The sequence below is a fragment of the Tiliqua scincoides genome, chromosome 12 (assembly GCF_035046505.1).
Source record: "Tiliqua scincoides isolate rTilSci1 chromosome 12, rTilSci1.hap2, whole genome shotgun sequence".
In the NCBI taxonomy this organism is placed as follows: domain Eukaryota; kingdom Metazoa; phylum Chordata; class Lepidosauria; order Squamata; family Scincidae; genus Tiliqua; species Tiliqua scincoides.
Window position 1 is genome coordinate 15958915 of NC_089832.1, and position 18311 is coordinate 15977225.

An 18311-nucleotide genomic window follows, 5' to 3' on the forward strand; every position below is an offset into this window, starting at 1 on the left:
AAAGCTACCATTCCCTACATTTCTTGAGCCGATGGTAGCACAGGAACGATACACCCACCCACCCCCTGCACAGAATGGCATTATCCCCCAAAGACCCTGATATCAGAGCTCAATAAAGTGGAGTCTCAAGACTGCTGCCTACATTTGGATGGTGAAATTCTTCAAGCACTTGCAGAATGCATAGAATACAAATAGGGAACATTTGCTTTCTCAGATGCTTTGCTTATAGTGGAAAGGGGAAAGACACAAATCTTCCCCTCCTCAAGCTACGCTAAATTGGATGTAAGCAAATGACTGCATTCCTGGAACACCACAAATTCTGGCTTATGCTGCAATATTATTGACGATAAATAAGTTTCTCTTTTTCAGATGCACACGTTAGAATTAGAATGCACTGAGAAAAATATTCTGTCTCTACGGTACATTTTAGTGCGGCTGGAGCATAAGAAAATGAAAGATGAGACAGTAAATCTCTCATTCTGCAGCAGAAAAGTCACCATACTTACTGCATGAAGTCGCTCCACGAGCTTTTGATCACCAAGGCAATTTTTGGTGTCAAACCAGGAGTCAAAGTCCTGCCAATTTAAACATAATTAATAATCATTACTACATTTGTAATTTCATCAGCACTTAAGACAGCAAACAGGAATATAAGGGCAGAACTGCATTTTATGAGAAACACACAGCTTTTTTTCCCCTCTATACACAGAAGTTTAGAGGTGCGGGAGAAGCCTTCAGGGGGGATCATGTGCTCCCTGGACACTCCAGAGAGCCAAAGCAACCCCTAGGTAAGTTTAAAAAACCCCTTTCCTCCCCTGCAGTGACACGATCATGGTGATCCCATCACCACAGTCTCTGTTGTCGCACGCCTTAAGGGGGCAGTGACAATGGTTTCTTGGCTGGGGCGTCACGAGGCCCCAGTTTGGGAACTTCTGCCTTACCCTGAGAAGATCTCCAGCCTGCTCAGCCCCAGTTCAGGATACAGTGTGGGCACTGCTGTGCTAATACTAGATAAGAGTGGGCTGCCAGAGTGCGAGTGTGTAAGTACAGATATACATATAGGTGCCAGCTCAGGGAGAATTTCACCACATGTATCTGATGAAGTGGACTGCGGTTGTTTAAAACCGATGCTGAGATAAACTGCTTAGTATTTAAGGAGCTAGAAATTACACCGTTCTTTTTCCCCCTTTTGTAAGTTAACTTCACTATCTAACCGCATGAAACAGCTGGCACCCAGCTGCTGGCTTCCTTCTTCCCTCCTTCGTCCCTTTCTGCAATGTCTCCGAAAACCACTATCATTAAATTCCAACCGCCTTGAGCGCTTTGGCAGAAAAGCAGTATGCAAAAGGAACGCATAAATAAAATTAGTTTACCATAGAAGACATGGTTTTAATACCACGTACAAACTTACGTCTGCAGAATTGAAGACATCGGGCAAAAGAAAATTGAGCAATGCCCACAGCTCATGAAGATTATTCTGTAAAGGGGTTCCTGTTAACAGCAATCGATTGGTCGTCTTAAACTCACGAACAATCTCAGATAGCTAGGAAACATTTCAAAGAGCATTTATTACCACCACAGACAAAGAACAGAAGAACCAAATATTTCACATAAAGCTCCAGGCTGCCATACCCTTTCTAGCATTCAGTGATAAACTTTATGAATAGACCAGACATGAGAAGAGTTACAGGTTTAAATTCTACTCTAATATTTCTTCATAGTAATCCTGAAGGAGAATATTTCATAACACAACCCTTCAAAGTTCTTAGAACCACAGCCCCCTGCCCTGTTGAATCCCTCACCCATGTGAACAGCGCTTACCATTCTGCAAGGGTGCCTCTCGTTCGGGCTGCAGAGCACCCCAATCTTTGCGCTCGCTTTGCCCTGCCGGGGTCTTTTGCCCCAGATGGCTTTGTGCCCAGATTTCCGGGCACACGTGGCTGGCTGGCTCAAAGGTTGGGGGCAATCTGCAGTGTCTAAGAGAGGCCCCTGGGCGGAACGGTAAACGCTGTCCGCGCCAGGGATTGGTTTACCAGCACGAAGCAGTCTCCACTTTGCAGTCTAAATTTTTGTCATTTGCTTTCGGTTCCAAAGCAAAATGAAGAAATAGCTGCCTTTTTCAAAGAGTTTGCAAAGAGAGGTGAGTCATAATCGCAATCGGGGGGGATTTGCATAGGGTTCGCTGATATCTGTGGTTTCGCGTATCCACAGTAGCAGTAGGAACCTATCCCCTGCAGAAACCAGGAGTACCTGTACACGAAAGTTCTCCTTTCTCCTCAAATTCTCATATTTTTCCAGCAATGATGGCCCGATCCCAAAGGATCTCCTCTATGGAGAACTCGTGCAAGGAAAGCACCCTACAGGTAGACCACAGCTGCGATACAAGGACATCTGCAAGAGGGATCTGAAGGCCTTAGGAGTGGACCTCAACAGGTGGGAAACCCTAGCCTCTGAGCGGCCCGCTTGGAGGCAGGCTGTGCAGCATGGCCTCTCCCAGTTTGAAGAGACACTTGGCCAACAGTCTGAGGCTAAGAGGCAAAGAAGGAAGGCCCATAGCGAGGGAGACAGACCAGGGACAGACTGCACTTGCTCCCAGTGTGGAAGGCATTGTCACTCCCGAATTGGCCTTTTCAGCCACACTAGACGCTGTTCCAGAACCACCTTTCAGAGCGCGATACCAGAGTCTTTCGAGATTGAAGGTTGCCAACATAAAAACCTTTACTCTATATTAGGTAGCCACAGAAGTACAATGGAAGCTCACCTTGGATTTTTCATTCTTTATTCGATGGGCTTCATCAATCACCAAGTATCTCCAGTTGAATTTCTTGAAGACAGATTTCTCTTTAATCACCATTTCATAAGAGGTCACACACACATCCCACTCTCCAGGCATCATAACATCACGGATGAAAGCAGCCTAATGAAATAAGAACAGGGTAAACATTTCTTGACAGGCAAGAGAGGCCAATCTAAGTCACATGGAAACTGCAGCCACAGCCCGTCTATCAAATCAAAGAGATCAGCAAGAACAAAGAAAAATAGAAGGAAAAAAATAGCAGGCTCATAAAGGGTTATTAGTGCCATCATTCTATTAAAACTGGAGGAGCCTCTCTGTGAAATTCTGTGCATGTCTACTTAGAAGTAAGTCCCATGGAGTTCAACAGAACTTGCTGCCTTTGCTGTAATTCTATACATCAGGGTTTCTCAAACTCTACGCTACTGCACTACCCCAAAATATACAAATTTATTTGAGTCCCTCCCCCATACTAACAGCTAACCACAACCCACACTTGAGAACCCCTAAAGCAGTGATAGCAAACCTATGACATCCATGTCAAAAGTGACACGCCATGACACTATGGGTGACATACTAGAGTTCACCAACACTGAGAACAACTGAGTTTGTTTTACAAAAAATAATTTTTGTAATTATTTGACTTTCTAATATAATACATAACACCACACATGGTCGGACAGTTAAAGAAATGAATGAATATGTATTGTTTATTTTTTGTTCATGAGACCTTTAAAATTTCCCATCAGATCCTGCAGCACTCATAACTGCCGAGATTTTTTTTTTTGGGGGGGGGGGTGCTGTTGTGAAATTGAGGCAGTTGGTAGACTATATCACAATACCACTCACAGGGGATAATACTGAGGAGTGCATTTCAGAGATGGGGAGGGTCAATACTCACTTAATGGCAGTGACACACCAGCACAAAATAGCATTTTCAGGGGCTTCTAGAAGAAATTAAAAATGGCAACTACCAGACCACGGCCACTGGGTGACCTGCCAAAGTCACAAATCAAGTGGTGGTGAGAAAGGCTATGGGTAGGGGGGCTTTTGACCCCCTTTCCCTCAAATTCAAGGCTAAAGTTCTCATCTGATCGTCGGCCCAAACTGGTTTGTTAAATTCTCCACGTACCACAGAGCAGTTAGGAGAAAAGGGGTATAAAAGAAGGCAATCTACGATTTGCAAACCAGGACACTGGTGCTCACTTACTCTGGCATCCTTGTCTCCAATGAGGCAAACGGCGCGTAAAGACGGAACCCAGCGTTTAAACTCATTCATCCAGTTGTGCAATGTCGATTTTGGGACCAGAACCATGTGCGGGCCAGGAATGTTTCGGTAATGCTTCAGATAGCCCAACAACGCAATCGTTTGCAAAGTCTTTCCCAGACCCTACAATGGTTTAAAAAAAACAACAAAACATATATATTAAATTTAACATTATGTGCCGTGATTAGCATTCCTGAACCCTACAATGGTTTAAAAAACAACAACAAACCATATATATTAAATTTAACATTATGTGCCGTGATTAGCATTCCTGAACTAATTTCCATTTGTAACTGTGAGTAGAACAGCCGCTGGATACAGTGCCATCTATGAAAATCTGTCATCATTTCAATATATGGCAATATGCAAATTAAAACTCTGGTTAGAGTTTGTTTTGAGACAATAAAATTACAGCTTCTCATAAGCGATTCCTCCACATGCACATGAAATAGTGCCGAGAATGAAATTTTTAATTACATTTTGCTCTGAGCCACGTTGTAATTGAACACTCGAGTCTCAGGCTACACGATTGTTATGCATAATGCATTTTTCCTGGAATTACACACCAAACTGTTATTCCTTGATTATTCAAAACACGTGCATTCCCATTAAATCTCTAGGTACAGAAACTGGATGTGTTGCCCACAAAGAAGCAGTAAATACAAAGGGAGGGAGGCTAACTGCAACCATAATTTCCTTCCTTACACCCAACCTTGTTACCAAGTGAAGACAGCCTATGTTAGCGTGTGGTGCAGCAGTCAAAGGGTCGGATTAGGGCCAAGACGACCCAGGTTGAAATCCCCATTCAGTTATAACGTTCAGTGATACTGAACCAATCAGTCTGACTTTTGCAAAAAAAAAAAAATCACAACTGGGAGTAAGCTCATGCATAATGCTCTGAGCTCCCAAGAGCAAGCCCTATCAACCTTCTCTTTTCAATGGAGAAAGCTCCACTGCCTCCAGGAATGGCTGTGATGAGAGACTGAGCAGCTCACAAAGGTCACTCCTGCAGCTTCTCCAGTTACCACAGTCTTCTGGTCTCTGGACCTTCCCCCCCCCCCAACCTGAACCTCTCTGAAAGACAAGGTTGGTGCTGCCACACAGCTTGCACACAACTGTTGCCCATGCTTCTGGTGGGGATGGGCTAGGCTGAGCATGGCAGCATGATCCTTGCAGCAGTGCTTCATGCGTACAGGATAATCTGCAAGGCCACTACCAAACTGGGGCGTACTACCAGTGGCTCTTGTACCACTGGTGGAAAAGATCTGCATTGGGGGGGAGGGATTAAAAGTTGATAATAAGTGGCTAAACTTCTCCTATGCAATCAACAGCCAATAAAATAAATGCAAGATTTGTTGCCCATTGCAGGAGCGACACCTTCAGCCATAAGTCCACAATCAATCTATTTTAGTCATCCTGTTAGCAGGCTTGTAAACTGCCATTCCTTTCCCTGCATGAGATTAATCACCTACAAGCAACCAGTCACAGGTTTGGGGAACTGGGAATAGACAGATTTTTTTCTTTCAGTCCATACACGGCAAACATAATATGCAATTGAGCAGGCTACAGGAAATTTCATTTATTTTTTTGGGAAGGAGGGAAGGAACCATGCACACCACCCTAAGATCCTTGGAGGAAGAGCGGTATAAAAATGTGAAAAATAATATTTTTCCCACCACTTGTTGCAAAGAATCCCAAAATGGCTTGTGACTACACAGTGGAGTAGCTACTGAGGAGGGGAGGGAATGCAGTAAGTATTGCAGGCACCATAATGCACCATGTAAGCTGCCCCTCTCACTCGCCATCAAGGCCATTCCAGGCAGCAACAGCAATGCGCAGGAGCGCTCTGCTTTCCACATTACCCCCCTGTAGTTACGCCACTGCCTCCACATATTGGTCTCTGCAGGCTGGTTGGACTGGACTGGAGGACGCATGGGTAATGACTGTGGCTGCATCTGCTGACACTATACCAAACTATATCACCTACCTACCTAATCTCTTTATAATTTATAAAAATGCACGCTTGGAATAAAAACCCACGACACCGCTTTCTGCACTTTTCCTCCTTGGGAAAAACTGAAATCTGTGAAAAAGAATAAAAATGTTTAAGAGCACCTCTACTAATAGCTACTGACCTAACTATTCCTATCTTTGATTTGTATGTGGGCCTTCCACATATTCATATTGCAGTTTTGCGAATTCTATCGAGATGGCCTCTAGGCTACTGAAAACAGCCAAGGCCATGAGAAGCTCCACTGTTCTTAGTCATAACATCAGGAGCACTGAGGTACATGGATGAAACTCATCTTCCATCAAAATAGGGCCCAGGTTAGGGTGCCTGACACCTTAGGGCTAATGACACTGACAGATTTGTGTGCATGAAAAAAAACCAGTTGTACTATCAGGAAAAAGGGAGGTTGTCGTCTACAGCCTAACACTGCTCCTTAAAGGCAAGAGAATTTAAAAAGTAGTATGGGGGCTTGACAAAGCAGCTGATGATGATAATGTCAAACATATTCATGCCTCTGGATTGTGACCATCAACCACAATGAGATTTGCCTCCTGATTTAGAACCAACCCTTTTAACTGTGTTTATAACACATTCTAATCCTCAAGACCTGGGCTTGCACTTTTGGGGGAGTAACCTATTACCAAGAGGCACCCACTTTTCTCCAAATCCACATACAACATTTCAAAAACTGGCTGCTTACCATTTCATCGGCCAAAATGCCATTGACACCATTTTCGTACAAGGAGATCATCCAATTCAAACCCCGAACCTGATAATCTCGTAATGTTCCTCCTTTAACATCTGCAAAGATTTAAAGCAACAACGTAATAATAACATTTGTCTTGAACTGTCTGAGAGTTCAGAGCACTTCATGTGTATTACCTTGGTGTGGTCCTATGACTATTTTCAACCACTGTGCCATAGCACACTGGTGTGCTGCAAATGGTCAGCAGGTGTGCCACAGCATCCTAACATAGGCTCTTGACAACATAAAATACTAACAATTAATAGATCTAAGTCTAGATAAGACTAAGCTTGGTCTAGTTATTGTGGATTGAATGGAGTACAGTAACTGAGGAAGGTACTTCTGAGAGTTTTCCAGTCCATATTGAATTTAAAACTTGTTCAGAATCTAAACACTCCTCTATGAGCAACCTGGAAGGCCATGATCCACTCTCTTCCTCCTGATGCTAACTGCAGCGGCTAAAAATTTAGCCACCCTCCGCATTACTTCTGAATGTGCATCTGACAGAAGAGAATGACTATAATCTTGACCTGGGCATTTGGGGAGCTCTTCTAATAGTGGGGAGATAAGGGATAACCATATATCCTTATAAAAAACGCAATCCAGCAAAACATGACTGGTGGTTTCTGGTTGGTTTGCTCCACAAGGACACAGTCGCTCCAAAAATGGGACCTTCCGAAAGCGTCCTTCCACTACAGCTGAGGGCAAACTATCACACCACCCCAATGTAAACGCCCATCTGTGGCTTGGGATTTCTAAATGGAAAAGGTAGGGAGCTGGGGCAGCTATATATCTGAGCTCCTCCTTGATACAAAACTTTCTGACATTATTAAGGTCTTCCTGGCGCTCTATGTCAAAGATACGCTGCTTAATCCTGACTCCCGCCTGAGCCAGTTCCATGTCAAACAAAAATGGCATGGAAAATCCCAGAGAGGACGGTTTTCGTTCCAGCCCTTTAATCCACCTGGATTTATACTCATCTTGGAAGATTAGGGGAGCAATCCCTAATGGGTATAGGTGCAGTCTTAACCAGTAAGAGCAAATGGCTATCCAGACATGGGCCTCTATCCTAATCAGGCCTCATTCCAGGCATAAAAAAGTGTTCGAAACAGTACTGGATACACTAAAGGCGGCCCTAATAAACTTAGACTGGACAAACTCCATTATTGTGATGTTGGGAAAAGGTCCCAACTGTGCTCCATACAATAACTGGGCCATCACCTTTGCCTCAAACAATTTAAGGGCTGCTGGCAGATATTGGGCTCCTTTACTTCGCATAAATTAGAGAATAGAAGAAGAGGTTTGCTGACCGCTTAACGCTACATATTCTCCATGAGCTTTCCTAGAATCATTTGTATGGAATACCACCCCCAAATATTTAAAGGGGGACACCTGCTTTATTTTATGGCCATCGATCTTCCAGCACCGAATTTTTGGTTTCCTGGAGAAGGCCAAGATCTTAGTTTTACTATAACTTATAGTAAACCCCTGCTAACTGGTTAAGAGGCACTTTTTCAAGTGGGTGCTCCTCTTTTATTTAGCAGTGGAAGAGTAACTGGCCCACCTCACCCCAGCAGTGTCTTTTCTAGTGGCTGTCTGCTGGTGTTGCATCTTTTTAGATTCTGAGCCCTTTGGGGACAGGGAGCCATTAGATATTTGATTTTCTCTGTAAACCGCTTTGTGAACTTTTTGTTGAAAAGCGGTATATAAATATTGTTGTTGTTGTTGTTGTTGTTATCACCAGTTGATTTTCCTTGCAATACACATTCAGAGACTTCAGAGCTCTTTTAAGGCCAATAGGTGTTCTAGAAATCTTGCAGCGCAATCCTAATGAGCGACTACTCAGAAGTAGGTTCCATTTATTTCAATGGGGCTTACTCCCGGGTAAGTTGTTTAGGATTGTAGCCCCAGCCGCTCCTCTACACCAGTTCTTATAATCTGCAATTTCATTATCCAAATCCTGACTGTACTCTGACCCAATCATCATTCGTAAATCATCATCACCTTCTAAGTAAACGGAGAAAGTTACAAACAGCTATACTTACAAGAAGGAGATTCCTCAAATCGAACACATACATTTGAGGTTTTCCGACTCTCCGAAAGTAGCTCTTCATCTTCTTCTTGCTCTGTGCGCCGGTGGCGATAACTACAGGAGAAATGAAGAAAGCAAATTCAAACCCATGTACAAAACCAGCTCCCTTAACTACTGGGCCACTGACCGAAGCTCCCCATTAGGGCTACATTGTATAGGACAGTGGGTTTTTTTGCAAGGATTCTGTGGCTCCCCTGGTTGGCTTCTGCAGCAGCTTGGGTAACCCAGCTCACAGATTGGGAACCACTGTATTATGCCATAGTACAGGAAATACAATAAATATGCTTTAAGTTACAAAGAGCAGCTTAAAACGGAAATGTTACATAACATAAGAAGAGCCCTTCTGGATCACATCCAGGGCCCATGTAGTCCAGCTTCCTGTATCTCACAGCAGCCCAACAGATCCCACAGGGATCACACAAGACCACAAGCTACTTGCATCTCACTTCCACTCCTCTACATCTGGCATTCTATTTACCCTCAAACTCCCCAACGAAGGCACCAAACTGCACTTGGGTTTAACTTGGTCCACTTTACTCAACACAAGTGACCAATTTTTAACACAGGAGCTGAACTGAACACACCTTCAAATGTTCACAACTGAACACACCTTCAAATAAAACATTATTTTAAAACAATTTCAGAAAATGAAAGGTAAAAAACAAAACTTACTCCCCCGCTGAGAGCAAGCTCTGCTTTTCATCCTTCTTTACCCGGGGTCTTCCAAGTTTCACTTTTAGGGGAGACGTGGGTGACTTCTGTGCTGCAGGTTGAATAAAATGGGCAAAGAGCTCTGTTTGCTTCAGTAGGAATTCAAACCTTTTAGCTCGATCTGTTTTCTGTATTCAAAGCAATAAAAGCAAAATCATGTCAGACAAAGAGCACAGATGCATGACCTTAAAGGACGCGCACAGAATGGGCTGTTGAGAAAGCAATGCCTCTACGTTCTCCTCTGCAAATGGGTCAATTACCATTGTCTAGAGCAGTGTTTCTCAACCAGTGGTACTCATACCACCAGTGGTACTTGAGGTGATATCTGATGGTATGAGTGGGACCCCCAGACCCCTACCACCTGGCAGTAAGACCAGCAATGCAACAAGACAAGCAGTAGCAGGACGCCTGCTAGGTGGGCAGAGTTCCAGCATGTGCTTTTCACACGCTTGAAAAAGCCCTCCTTTCTGCCCTGAGCCTCTTAGTGGTGTCTGTTGTATTGCATCTTACATCCCAATCCAGGAACTGGTAATGACATCGGGCCCAATCCTAACCAATTTTCCAGCACCAGTGCAGCTGCAATGCAGCCCCGAGATAAGGGAACAAATGTTCCCATACCTGGAGGAGGTCTTTGTGACTGCCTCCCCACCACAGGATACAGCGCACACCCCATTAGTACGGCTGCACCAGCACTGAAAAATTGGATAGGATTGGGCCCATAATCACCAGTTACTTCTGGTGGTACTTCCAATAGGCGGACCATGCAAAGTCCAGCAGAGGACAAACACTGAGAAACACTGAACTAGAGAGATTTACTTCCAAATAACTGTACACAGGATCAGAACGCATACAAACTTTTTAAAGTGACACTGGATTTTACTCAACAGAACAAAGTTTGATTATAATATAAGAATGACTATTATGTAGATAACTATTTATTTGTTTCCTCTTTTCATCTCAACTTAATCCAGTTTAACAAATGACACAGCAAAAGCTAGTATTCCTCAGAAGACAACGCTAACTCAGAAAACTCACCATCTTCTCCTCGTACTCTGGGTCAACTTCTTTTTCAGGTTTGGATGCCTTTGGAGGAGGTTTGAGCTGAAATGGAGGGTCATTTTTCTGAAAACAAAAGCAAGTGTTAATCCATTATGAGATATAGCTGGCAGACGGCAAAGGAAAAACTGCAGTGTGGTATACTATCCACAGAAACTACCTTGGAGGACTTCAGATGGAAAGGCAGGGTATAAATGTCTTAATCAATCAGTCTAGAATGCACAAGATTCTGGGAATGTAGGAAGGCATCCCTGTTTGTGCTTCCATGAACAAAGCATAACTAGCCATCTTAATTGCTCCAAACTTTCTTACCACTTGATCCTAAGTAAGGGCCCAATCCTATCCAACTTTCCAGCACCGGTGTAGCCATAATGCAGCCCTGAGGTAAGGGAACAAATGTTCCCATATCTTGAGGAGGCCTCCGTGAATACCTCCCCACCACAGGATGCAGAGCAGACCCCATTGGCACAGCTACACTGGCACTGGAAAATTGGATAGGATTGGACCCTAAGTTGCCTATGTTCTTCCAACCGTTTTAATTTTTTGCAGATTTCAATTATTCCCAAGAAGGAAAAGTACAGTTATTCTTTTCTATAAATTTCTATAAATTATAATAATGAAAATAGCTTTAAAAGTGTATAAAGCATTTCTATAAATTATAATAATAATAGCTTTAAAAGCGTACTAGGTGATATAAGCCAGTGTTTGTGGACCAGGACCCACTTGGTGGGTCGCAAGCCAATTTCAGGTGGGTTCCCATTCATTTCAATATTTTAATTTTAATATATTAGACTTGATGCTACTATGGTACGTAACTACATTTGGGGAAATGTTACACATCTGTACTTCTAACAGGCTACTATGTATATACTTTAACAATGATAGTAAATGGGACTTACTCCTGGGTAAGTCTGGGTAGGATTGCAGACTAGCAGCCCAATCCTATGCATGTCTACTGAGAAGTAAATCCCTTTATGGTCAATGGGTCTTACTCCCAGGAAAGTTTGGAAAGGATTGGGCTCTAGGATTGTTAATAATTTTCCTGCTTGATGATGTCACTTCTAGTCGTGACATCACTTGCAGTGGGTCCTGACAGATTCTCATTCTGAAAAGTGGGCTCCAGTGCTAAAAGTTTGAGAACCGCTGATATAGTAGACCACCCTTACCTATACATGCAAATTTATTATTATTACCATCATTATAGTGTGTCTGATTTTATCTTTTTCACCAGCCACACTGGGACACAAGGGTAAAAGGGTGATGAAACCAAGGATAGCAATCAGACAATAATAAGTGGTGATAATAATCATAATGATGAAGACATGATGATGCTATAATAGTGAAAATGACGATTATAATAAACTTAAAGAGGCGAGGAAGACGATGATACTATAATAATAGTGGTAATGAAAATTATGATAACAAAACTGTAAACAACATAAAAAAGTAATAATGAAGTAGTGATGGGAGTAATATAATGATAGTAATAGAATGTGATTCAGGTGGTGAAAACGATAATAATAAAGTAGTGGGTGATGATAATAACAATAAAACAAACAAGCGATGAAGGCAGTGACAATAAAGCAATAACAGAATAACAACAACAAAGTAGTACCTAAGAACATAAGAAGAGCCCCACCAGACCAGGCCAAAGGCCCATCTAGTCCAGCTTCCTGTGTCTCACAGTGGCCCACCAGGTCGCTCAAGGAGCACACAAGACAACAAGAGATGTGCATCCTGGTGCCCTCCCTAGTATCTGGCATTCAAGATGGCCAACTTCTAAAATCAGGAGGTTCCACAGACCCATCATGGCTTCTTAGCCGTGATGGACTCCTCCAGAAATCTATCCAATCCCTTTTAAAATATCTAGGCCAGATGCCATCGCCAAATCCTGTGGCAAGGAGTTCCACAGACTAATGACAAGCTGGGTCAGGACAATATGTGTCAGTGGCAAGGAGTTCCACAGACCAACAACATGCTGGGTCAGGGCAATATCTGTCGGTGGCAAGGAGTTCCACAGACCAACAACATGCTGGGTCAGGGCAATATCTGTCGGTGGCAAGGGGTTCCACTGACTAATGACACGCTGGGTGAAGGCAATGCCTGTCAGTGGCAAGGAGCAAGGATGACGCAATGATGATAAAACAACAACAGCAGGCTGAAGATGAAGAGAAGGAGGGGATCTCTTTATCCTCCTCCTCCGAGTCTTCCACCATGGATCTGACCGATTTCCCTTTTCAAAGGGCCACCAGGCCAGTTGGCATCACCCCATCCAGTGGCAGGGAGTTCCACAGTTTAACGACACATGAATGGATGAAAGCTGTAGCTGTCAGTGGCAAGGAGTTCCACAGGCTAAACAGTGATGATGAAGATGATGGAACCACAACAGCAAAGTGAAAGGGAGGGGGAGAGGGAGGGATATCTCCCCGTCCACTGGGCCAGGCCCTGCCAGGGCCCCAGCCCTGCGGCTCGCACCTCGTCGGCGTCGGGCTCCTGCTGGGGGGAGGTGACCGGGGCCGGGAAGGCGGCGGAGGTGGACGGCTCCTCCTCGCCCTCCGCGCGGCCGGGGCTGCAGCTGCTGCTGGCGGCGTCCATGTTGCGTCGTCAGCCGCCCGCCCGCCCGCCGGGAAAGAGGAGGAAGGGAGAGGGCGGGGGGCGGGGGACCCCTCAAAATCCTCCCCTCTCTCCGACGCGGGAGGACTGTTCTCGCGAGACCGCACGCTTCGCCCGCGCTCGGGAACGAGAACGCCGGGTCACGTGACACCGCCCGGCTTTGCCCGGGCTTCGGGTAAAGCGCCTTCCTCGGGCATGCAATGAGCGCCTTGGCCTCTAGAGGGCGCGCGTCCGCGGTTTCTGCTCTGCGCCCCCGGCATTGTGGGAAATGTAGGCCGGCCAGTATGGTGTTGGGAGTCTTCACAGCCATTCAAAGAGCAATGCTGAACGATAAGCCAGTGGTAGGTGCCCAAACTTTGTAGCACCAGGACCCACTTTTTTTAAATGACACTCTGTCGGGACCCACCTGGGTTTACCAGACTTTAAAAAAGGAGATCTAGAAAGAAATATTATCAATTGATTGACTGATTGATCAATTGACTGACTGACTGGCTGACTGACCAATTAACTGACAGATTGACTGACTGACTAACTGACTGACTGATTGATCAAGTGACTGATTGGCTGATTGTTCAATTGACTGACTGACTGACTGATTGATTGACTGATCAATTGACTGACTGACTGACTGTTCAATTGACTGACTGACTGATCAATTGACTGATTGACTGATTGTTCAATTGATTGACTGACTGACTGACTGATCGATTGACTGATTGACTGATTATTCGATTGATTGATTGATTGATTGATTGATTGATTGATTGATTGACATACTATCAATTGACTGATTGATTGACTGATTGATCAATTGGTTGATTGATTGATTTGACAATTGATTTATCAAACCCATATAAATATATCTGGAAATAGGTCCTGCTGGCTATGGGAGTGGTGCCTTGCTGAGCTTCTGCACTTCAAGACTTACCCCTACACCACTGGTAGAGATCCAGGTTCAAATCCCCACTCAGCCACAAAGTTTGCTGGGTGACCTTGGGCCAGTTACTCTCAACCTCGCCTACCTCACAGGGTTGTTGTGCAGATAAAAGGAGGGGAGGAACCATGTACACCACTCTGAGCTCCTTAAAGCACAGGAGGTATAAAAGTGTGACAAATACATACAAGGCATGAACAAAGCATGAACCTGGGAGTTCACTGCTGTCAGGATATCTCAGCATTCAGCAGTAGGTGTACGGCTACCTTGCAACCACTGGAGGACACTAGCTTCACACTTCCATTAGAGAGGTGTAAAGACAAGTGACTCAGTTAGATTTTGCTCTCCTTGCATAAGGATCTCTCAGGACCAGAACTATCCACACACCAGGCCAGAAGCCAGCAGCGAGACCAGGAATGCAATGCACCAAACAGTGGTAGGAGGCTTGGCTCAGCGGGCAGAGCTCCAAAGCATGCTTTCAGTGCTAGAAAAAGCCCTCCTGTTCACCCTGAGCCTCCAACTGGTAGTTGTCACATTGCATCTGGTCTCCCAACCCAGAAGTAACCAGCGATGTCATCATCAGTTACTTCTGGTGGTACTTTGAATAGGTGAACCGTGTGAAGTGGTACAACAGAGGACAAACCGTGAGAAACATTGGGCTAGATCGGTTAACAGGAAGCAGGAAGTTATCTGCTTTCTGTTAATGTTTGATCTAGTCTCTTCAAGCTGACCAACCTGTAAGTTCTCATATTCCCCCTCGATCCTTTTTTTAATAACGGGTTTACATTGGCTATTTTCCAATCTTCTGGCACAGAGTTGATTTATTTGTCATTTGTCAATACACTGCCATTTTTGAATAGCCATTTTTGACCAGTGTGTGTGCCGTGAATGGTTCGCAGGTGTGCCACGGGAGTTTGAGGTCGGGTAATTAATTAGTAGGGCTTTTTGAGGGGTGTAAGCCCCTCATCTGCAGCTTGGTGTGCCTTGTCAATTGTCCAAAAAACTGGCAATGTGCCCTAAAAATTTTACTGCCATGAGATGAGAAAGGTTGAAATCCGCTACTCTAGATCCTCATTTCTGGTCTGTTCTTTAGACTCTCTTTTTAACAAGGTCAGTTTGGGCAACAGTGCTTGCCCTCCATGTTCTGTAGTGAAGACAAATGAAAAACATTTCCAGTCTCTTTTCCTATCCTTTTGAAATGTCCCTTTTAGTCCCTTGTTATCCAACAGTCCAATCATCTCCCTGGCAGGTTTCCTGCTTTTGATGTATTTGAAGAAATTTTTATTGCTTGCCATGCTGTCTTTAGCTATATATTTATATTTATATTCTCTTTGTATGCCCCATATTGTCCACTTACATTTCTTTTGCCAGGAAAAAAAATGTTCTTTTTTGTTCTCATTTGGGCAAGACTTCAATTTTCCAAAGGAAGCCTCCTTGCTTTTTACAACTTCCTTGTCTTCGCATGCTGGCAACCTTCAGTCTCGAAAGACTCTGGTATCGCGCTCTGGCTGGTGGTTCTGGCACAGCGGCTAGTGTGGCTGAAAAGGCCGATTCAGGAGTGACAATCCCTTCCACACTGGGAGCAAGTGCAGTCTGTCCCTGGTCTGTCTCCCTGGCTATGGGCCTTCCTTCTTTGCCATGCTGCACAGCCTGCCTCCAAGCGGGCCGCTCAGAGGCCAGGGTTTCCCACCTGTTGAGGTCCACTCCTAAGGCCTTCAGATCCCTCTTGCAGATGTCCTTGTATCGCAGCTGTGGTCTACCTGTAGGGCGCTTTCCTTGCACGAGTTCTCCATAGAGGAGATCCTTTGGGATCCGGCCATCATCCATTCTCACGACATGGCCGAGCCAACGCAGGCGTCTCTGTTTCAGCAGTGCATACATGCCTTTAACTAATACCCTTGATTTTGAGAAGTCCATGTTGGCCCTCCCTGGTAACCTTCCCATTACATATATGTTGAACTGGGTAGCACCACGATCACAGTTTCCTCCATTATTCAGTAACACTCATCTCTTGCACTAGGTTCTGAACTTCACATAGGATGGGCAGCCCAATCCAGCCTCACTCCATGTGTGGGTTTGCAGTAGTGTCAACATGGCATCCACTGCATCCCAAGGGGGAGTTAGACCATCCAGACACCTCCCATCCTGGTAGGTCTACTAAAACCTGCACTGGCTATATCACTCATGCAAGTTCACGTGGAGCTGTGAAGTGTTCAGGCTGGGTAGGCGCTTGGATTCAGCAGATGCTACTGCTTCTGACCTGCCCCCTTCCTGGTCTTGATCCAGCCCCGTCGGCACCCCATTCTGCCCACTGCTGCCTTCCTCCTACTCCTGTGCAATCCTACCTGGGGTGGCAGGCATCCAGAGTCTGCTGTCTTGTGGAGCTAGCCATTCACTGCATCCAACAGGTGGTCAGCCCTTGCACCCTGGCTTGTTACCTTTTGTGACAACTGGGAAGTGCTTAGTACTGCTGGAATGATTATTCCAGCGGTGCTAGGTGCAGTTAGGATTGGGCTCTAAAGTCTAGGGACACCTGCCCCTCTAGTTGGTTCCAGTTGTTTTGGAGCACAGTTAATTAACGTAACTAGAAATTTTCTGTCTTTGTCAAAAAGCAGCTTCCTCTAAGCATGGCTAGGTCATCCATACACCGCTGGCAAAGGACCCGTTGCAAAGATCAAGCACATGCGTTTACACATAAGGAGACCCATGTATCATTGATGCTTAGTGCATTCAATTGTTGGTTTAAACCAGGGGTGTCCAAACTTTTTGGCAGGAGGGCCACATAATCTCTCTGACACTGTCAGAGGGCCGGGGGGGGGGGGGGAGAGAATTAATTTACATTTCAAATTTACATAAATTTAAACAAATCAATACATTAGAGATGGAACTTATATGAATGAATGAAGGTCTTGTAATAGCTCAAGGCCTATAAAAGGCCTTGCACAAAGCAAGGCCAGCCTTTCCTTCACTACTGCTGCTGTATCACAGACATAAAACAACAAGCAATGGAGGGAGCCCTCGTCCCACAGCTCATGCAAGAGGTCAAACTGTCGCCCTCAAGCTGAGAGCAGTTGCCCCGGGTCAGCATGAGCTCCAGCAAGTCTCTGGAAGGCCAGAGTCTCATTGGAGATTGAGGGCTCCCTGTGGGCCGGATTGGGAGTCCTAGAGGGCCTTAAGTGGCCCCCAGGCTGGGGTTTGGGCACCCCTGGTTTAAACCAGTGCTCATTTCCTATCACTGAAGAGTGTTTTTTAAACACACGGCCTTGAACACATGGTTTTGAACACACAAAGATGTTTCTCACCCGCTTCGCATAAGGAGGGTTATAACTTCAGCTGTGCAAAGTGAAGATGAGGTATTTGTTTGTTTATATAGCACCATCAAGGTGCATGACACATGGCGCAAGTTAAGTGAAAAGGCAGATCCTTGCCCAGAGGGTAGAGGTGTGATTGAGGAGGAGTGGAGCTCCAAGCCTTCTTGTCTAGCCAGAGCAGTGGTATCGCTAGAGGGGTGCAGGCATTTAAATCTTGGTACTTTTGAATCATACCATCATGTTATCTATCAGTCGATGTGTCATTTTATGCAGATTGCAATGAAACAAACCATATTGAAATATCTCTATTCTATCAAAGGTTAGAGCCAAAATCCCAGTGCTGGCAGAGCAATGGTGCTTCACTATGCCCACCGCACAGGGCATTGCCCCACCCACTGCATGGGAGGTGGTTCATCATGGGTGTGACGCACTGCCCCCCCCGGGGTGTGCCACCTGGGGTCACTTGCTCCTGCTGACGCCCCCCCCCCAAGTTACACTAGTGCATGCACCTTAAAAAAGCATACTTTTTTCTTCAAAGCTGCTTTTTTCACCATATGCAAACCTGGGCAAATTTCATCTGTGTAGTTTCTTCAGTCAAATCAAATTTATTTTAATGGATAACAGCCCTACTAGGTAGGCTTTTCCTGAGTCTGCAAGTCCAAACAGGTCATATCAGGGGTCAACTGTTGTTCCAAGAACCTGGAATTGTGGCTGTCCTAAATGGTAGATGCTCCATTCCTCATCACCATCTCAGCTTGCCTTTTGCAAACAGTCAGA

General features: G+C 44.9%; 1 protein-coding gene across 1 annotated transcript in view; it reads right to left on the bottom strand.

The window, feature by feature from the left end:
• Positions 1-13368, bottom strand: part of SMARCA1 (SWI/SNF related, matrix associated, actin dependent regulator of chromatin, subfamily a, member 1) — a 41099-nt gene extending 27731 nt beyond the window's left edge. Inside the window, exons 1-9 of the mRNA XM_066639865.1 lie at positions 13152-13368; positions 10656-10742; positions 9582-9748; positions 8863-8963; positions 6773-6873; positions 4005-4184; positions 2762-2917; positions 1412-1543; positions 507-575 (exon numbers count right to left, since the gene is read on the bottom strand). Of these exons, the coding sequence (XP_066495962.1) occupies positions 507-575; positions 1412-1543; positions 2762-2917; positions 4005-4184; positions 6773-6873; positions 8863-8963; positions 9582-9748; positions 10656-10742; positions 13152-13271 (1113 nt within the window). The 5' untranslated portion in view covers positions 13272-13368. The remainder of the gene's footprint in view (positions 1-506; positions 576-1411; positions 1544-2761; positions 2918-4004; positions 4185-6772; positions 6874-8862; positions 8964-9581; positions 9749-10655; positions 10743-13151) is intronic.
• Between the last annotated feature and the right edge of the window lie 4943 nt (positions 13369-18311).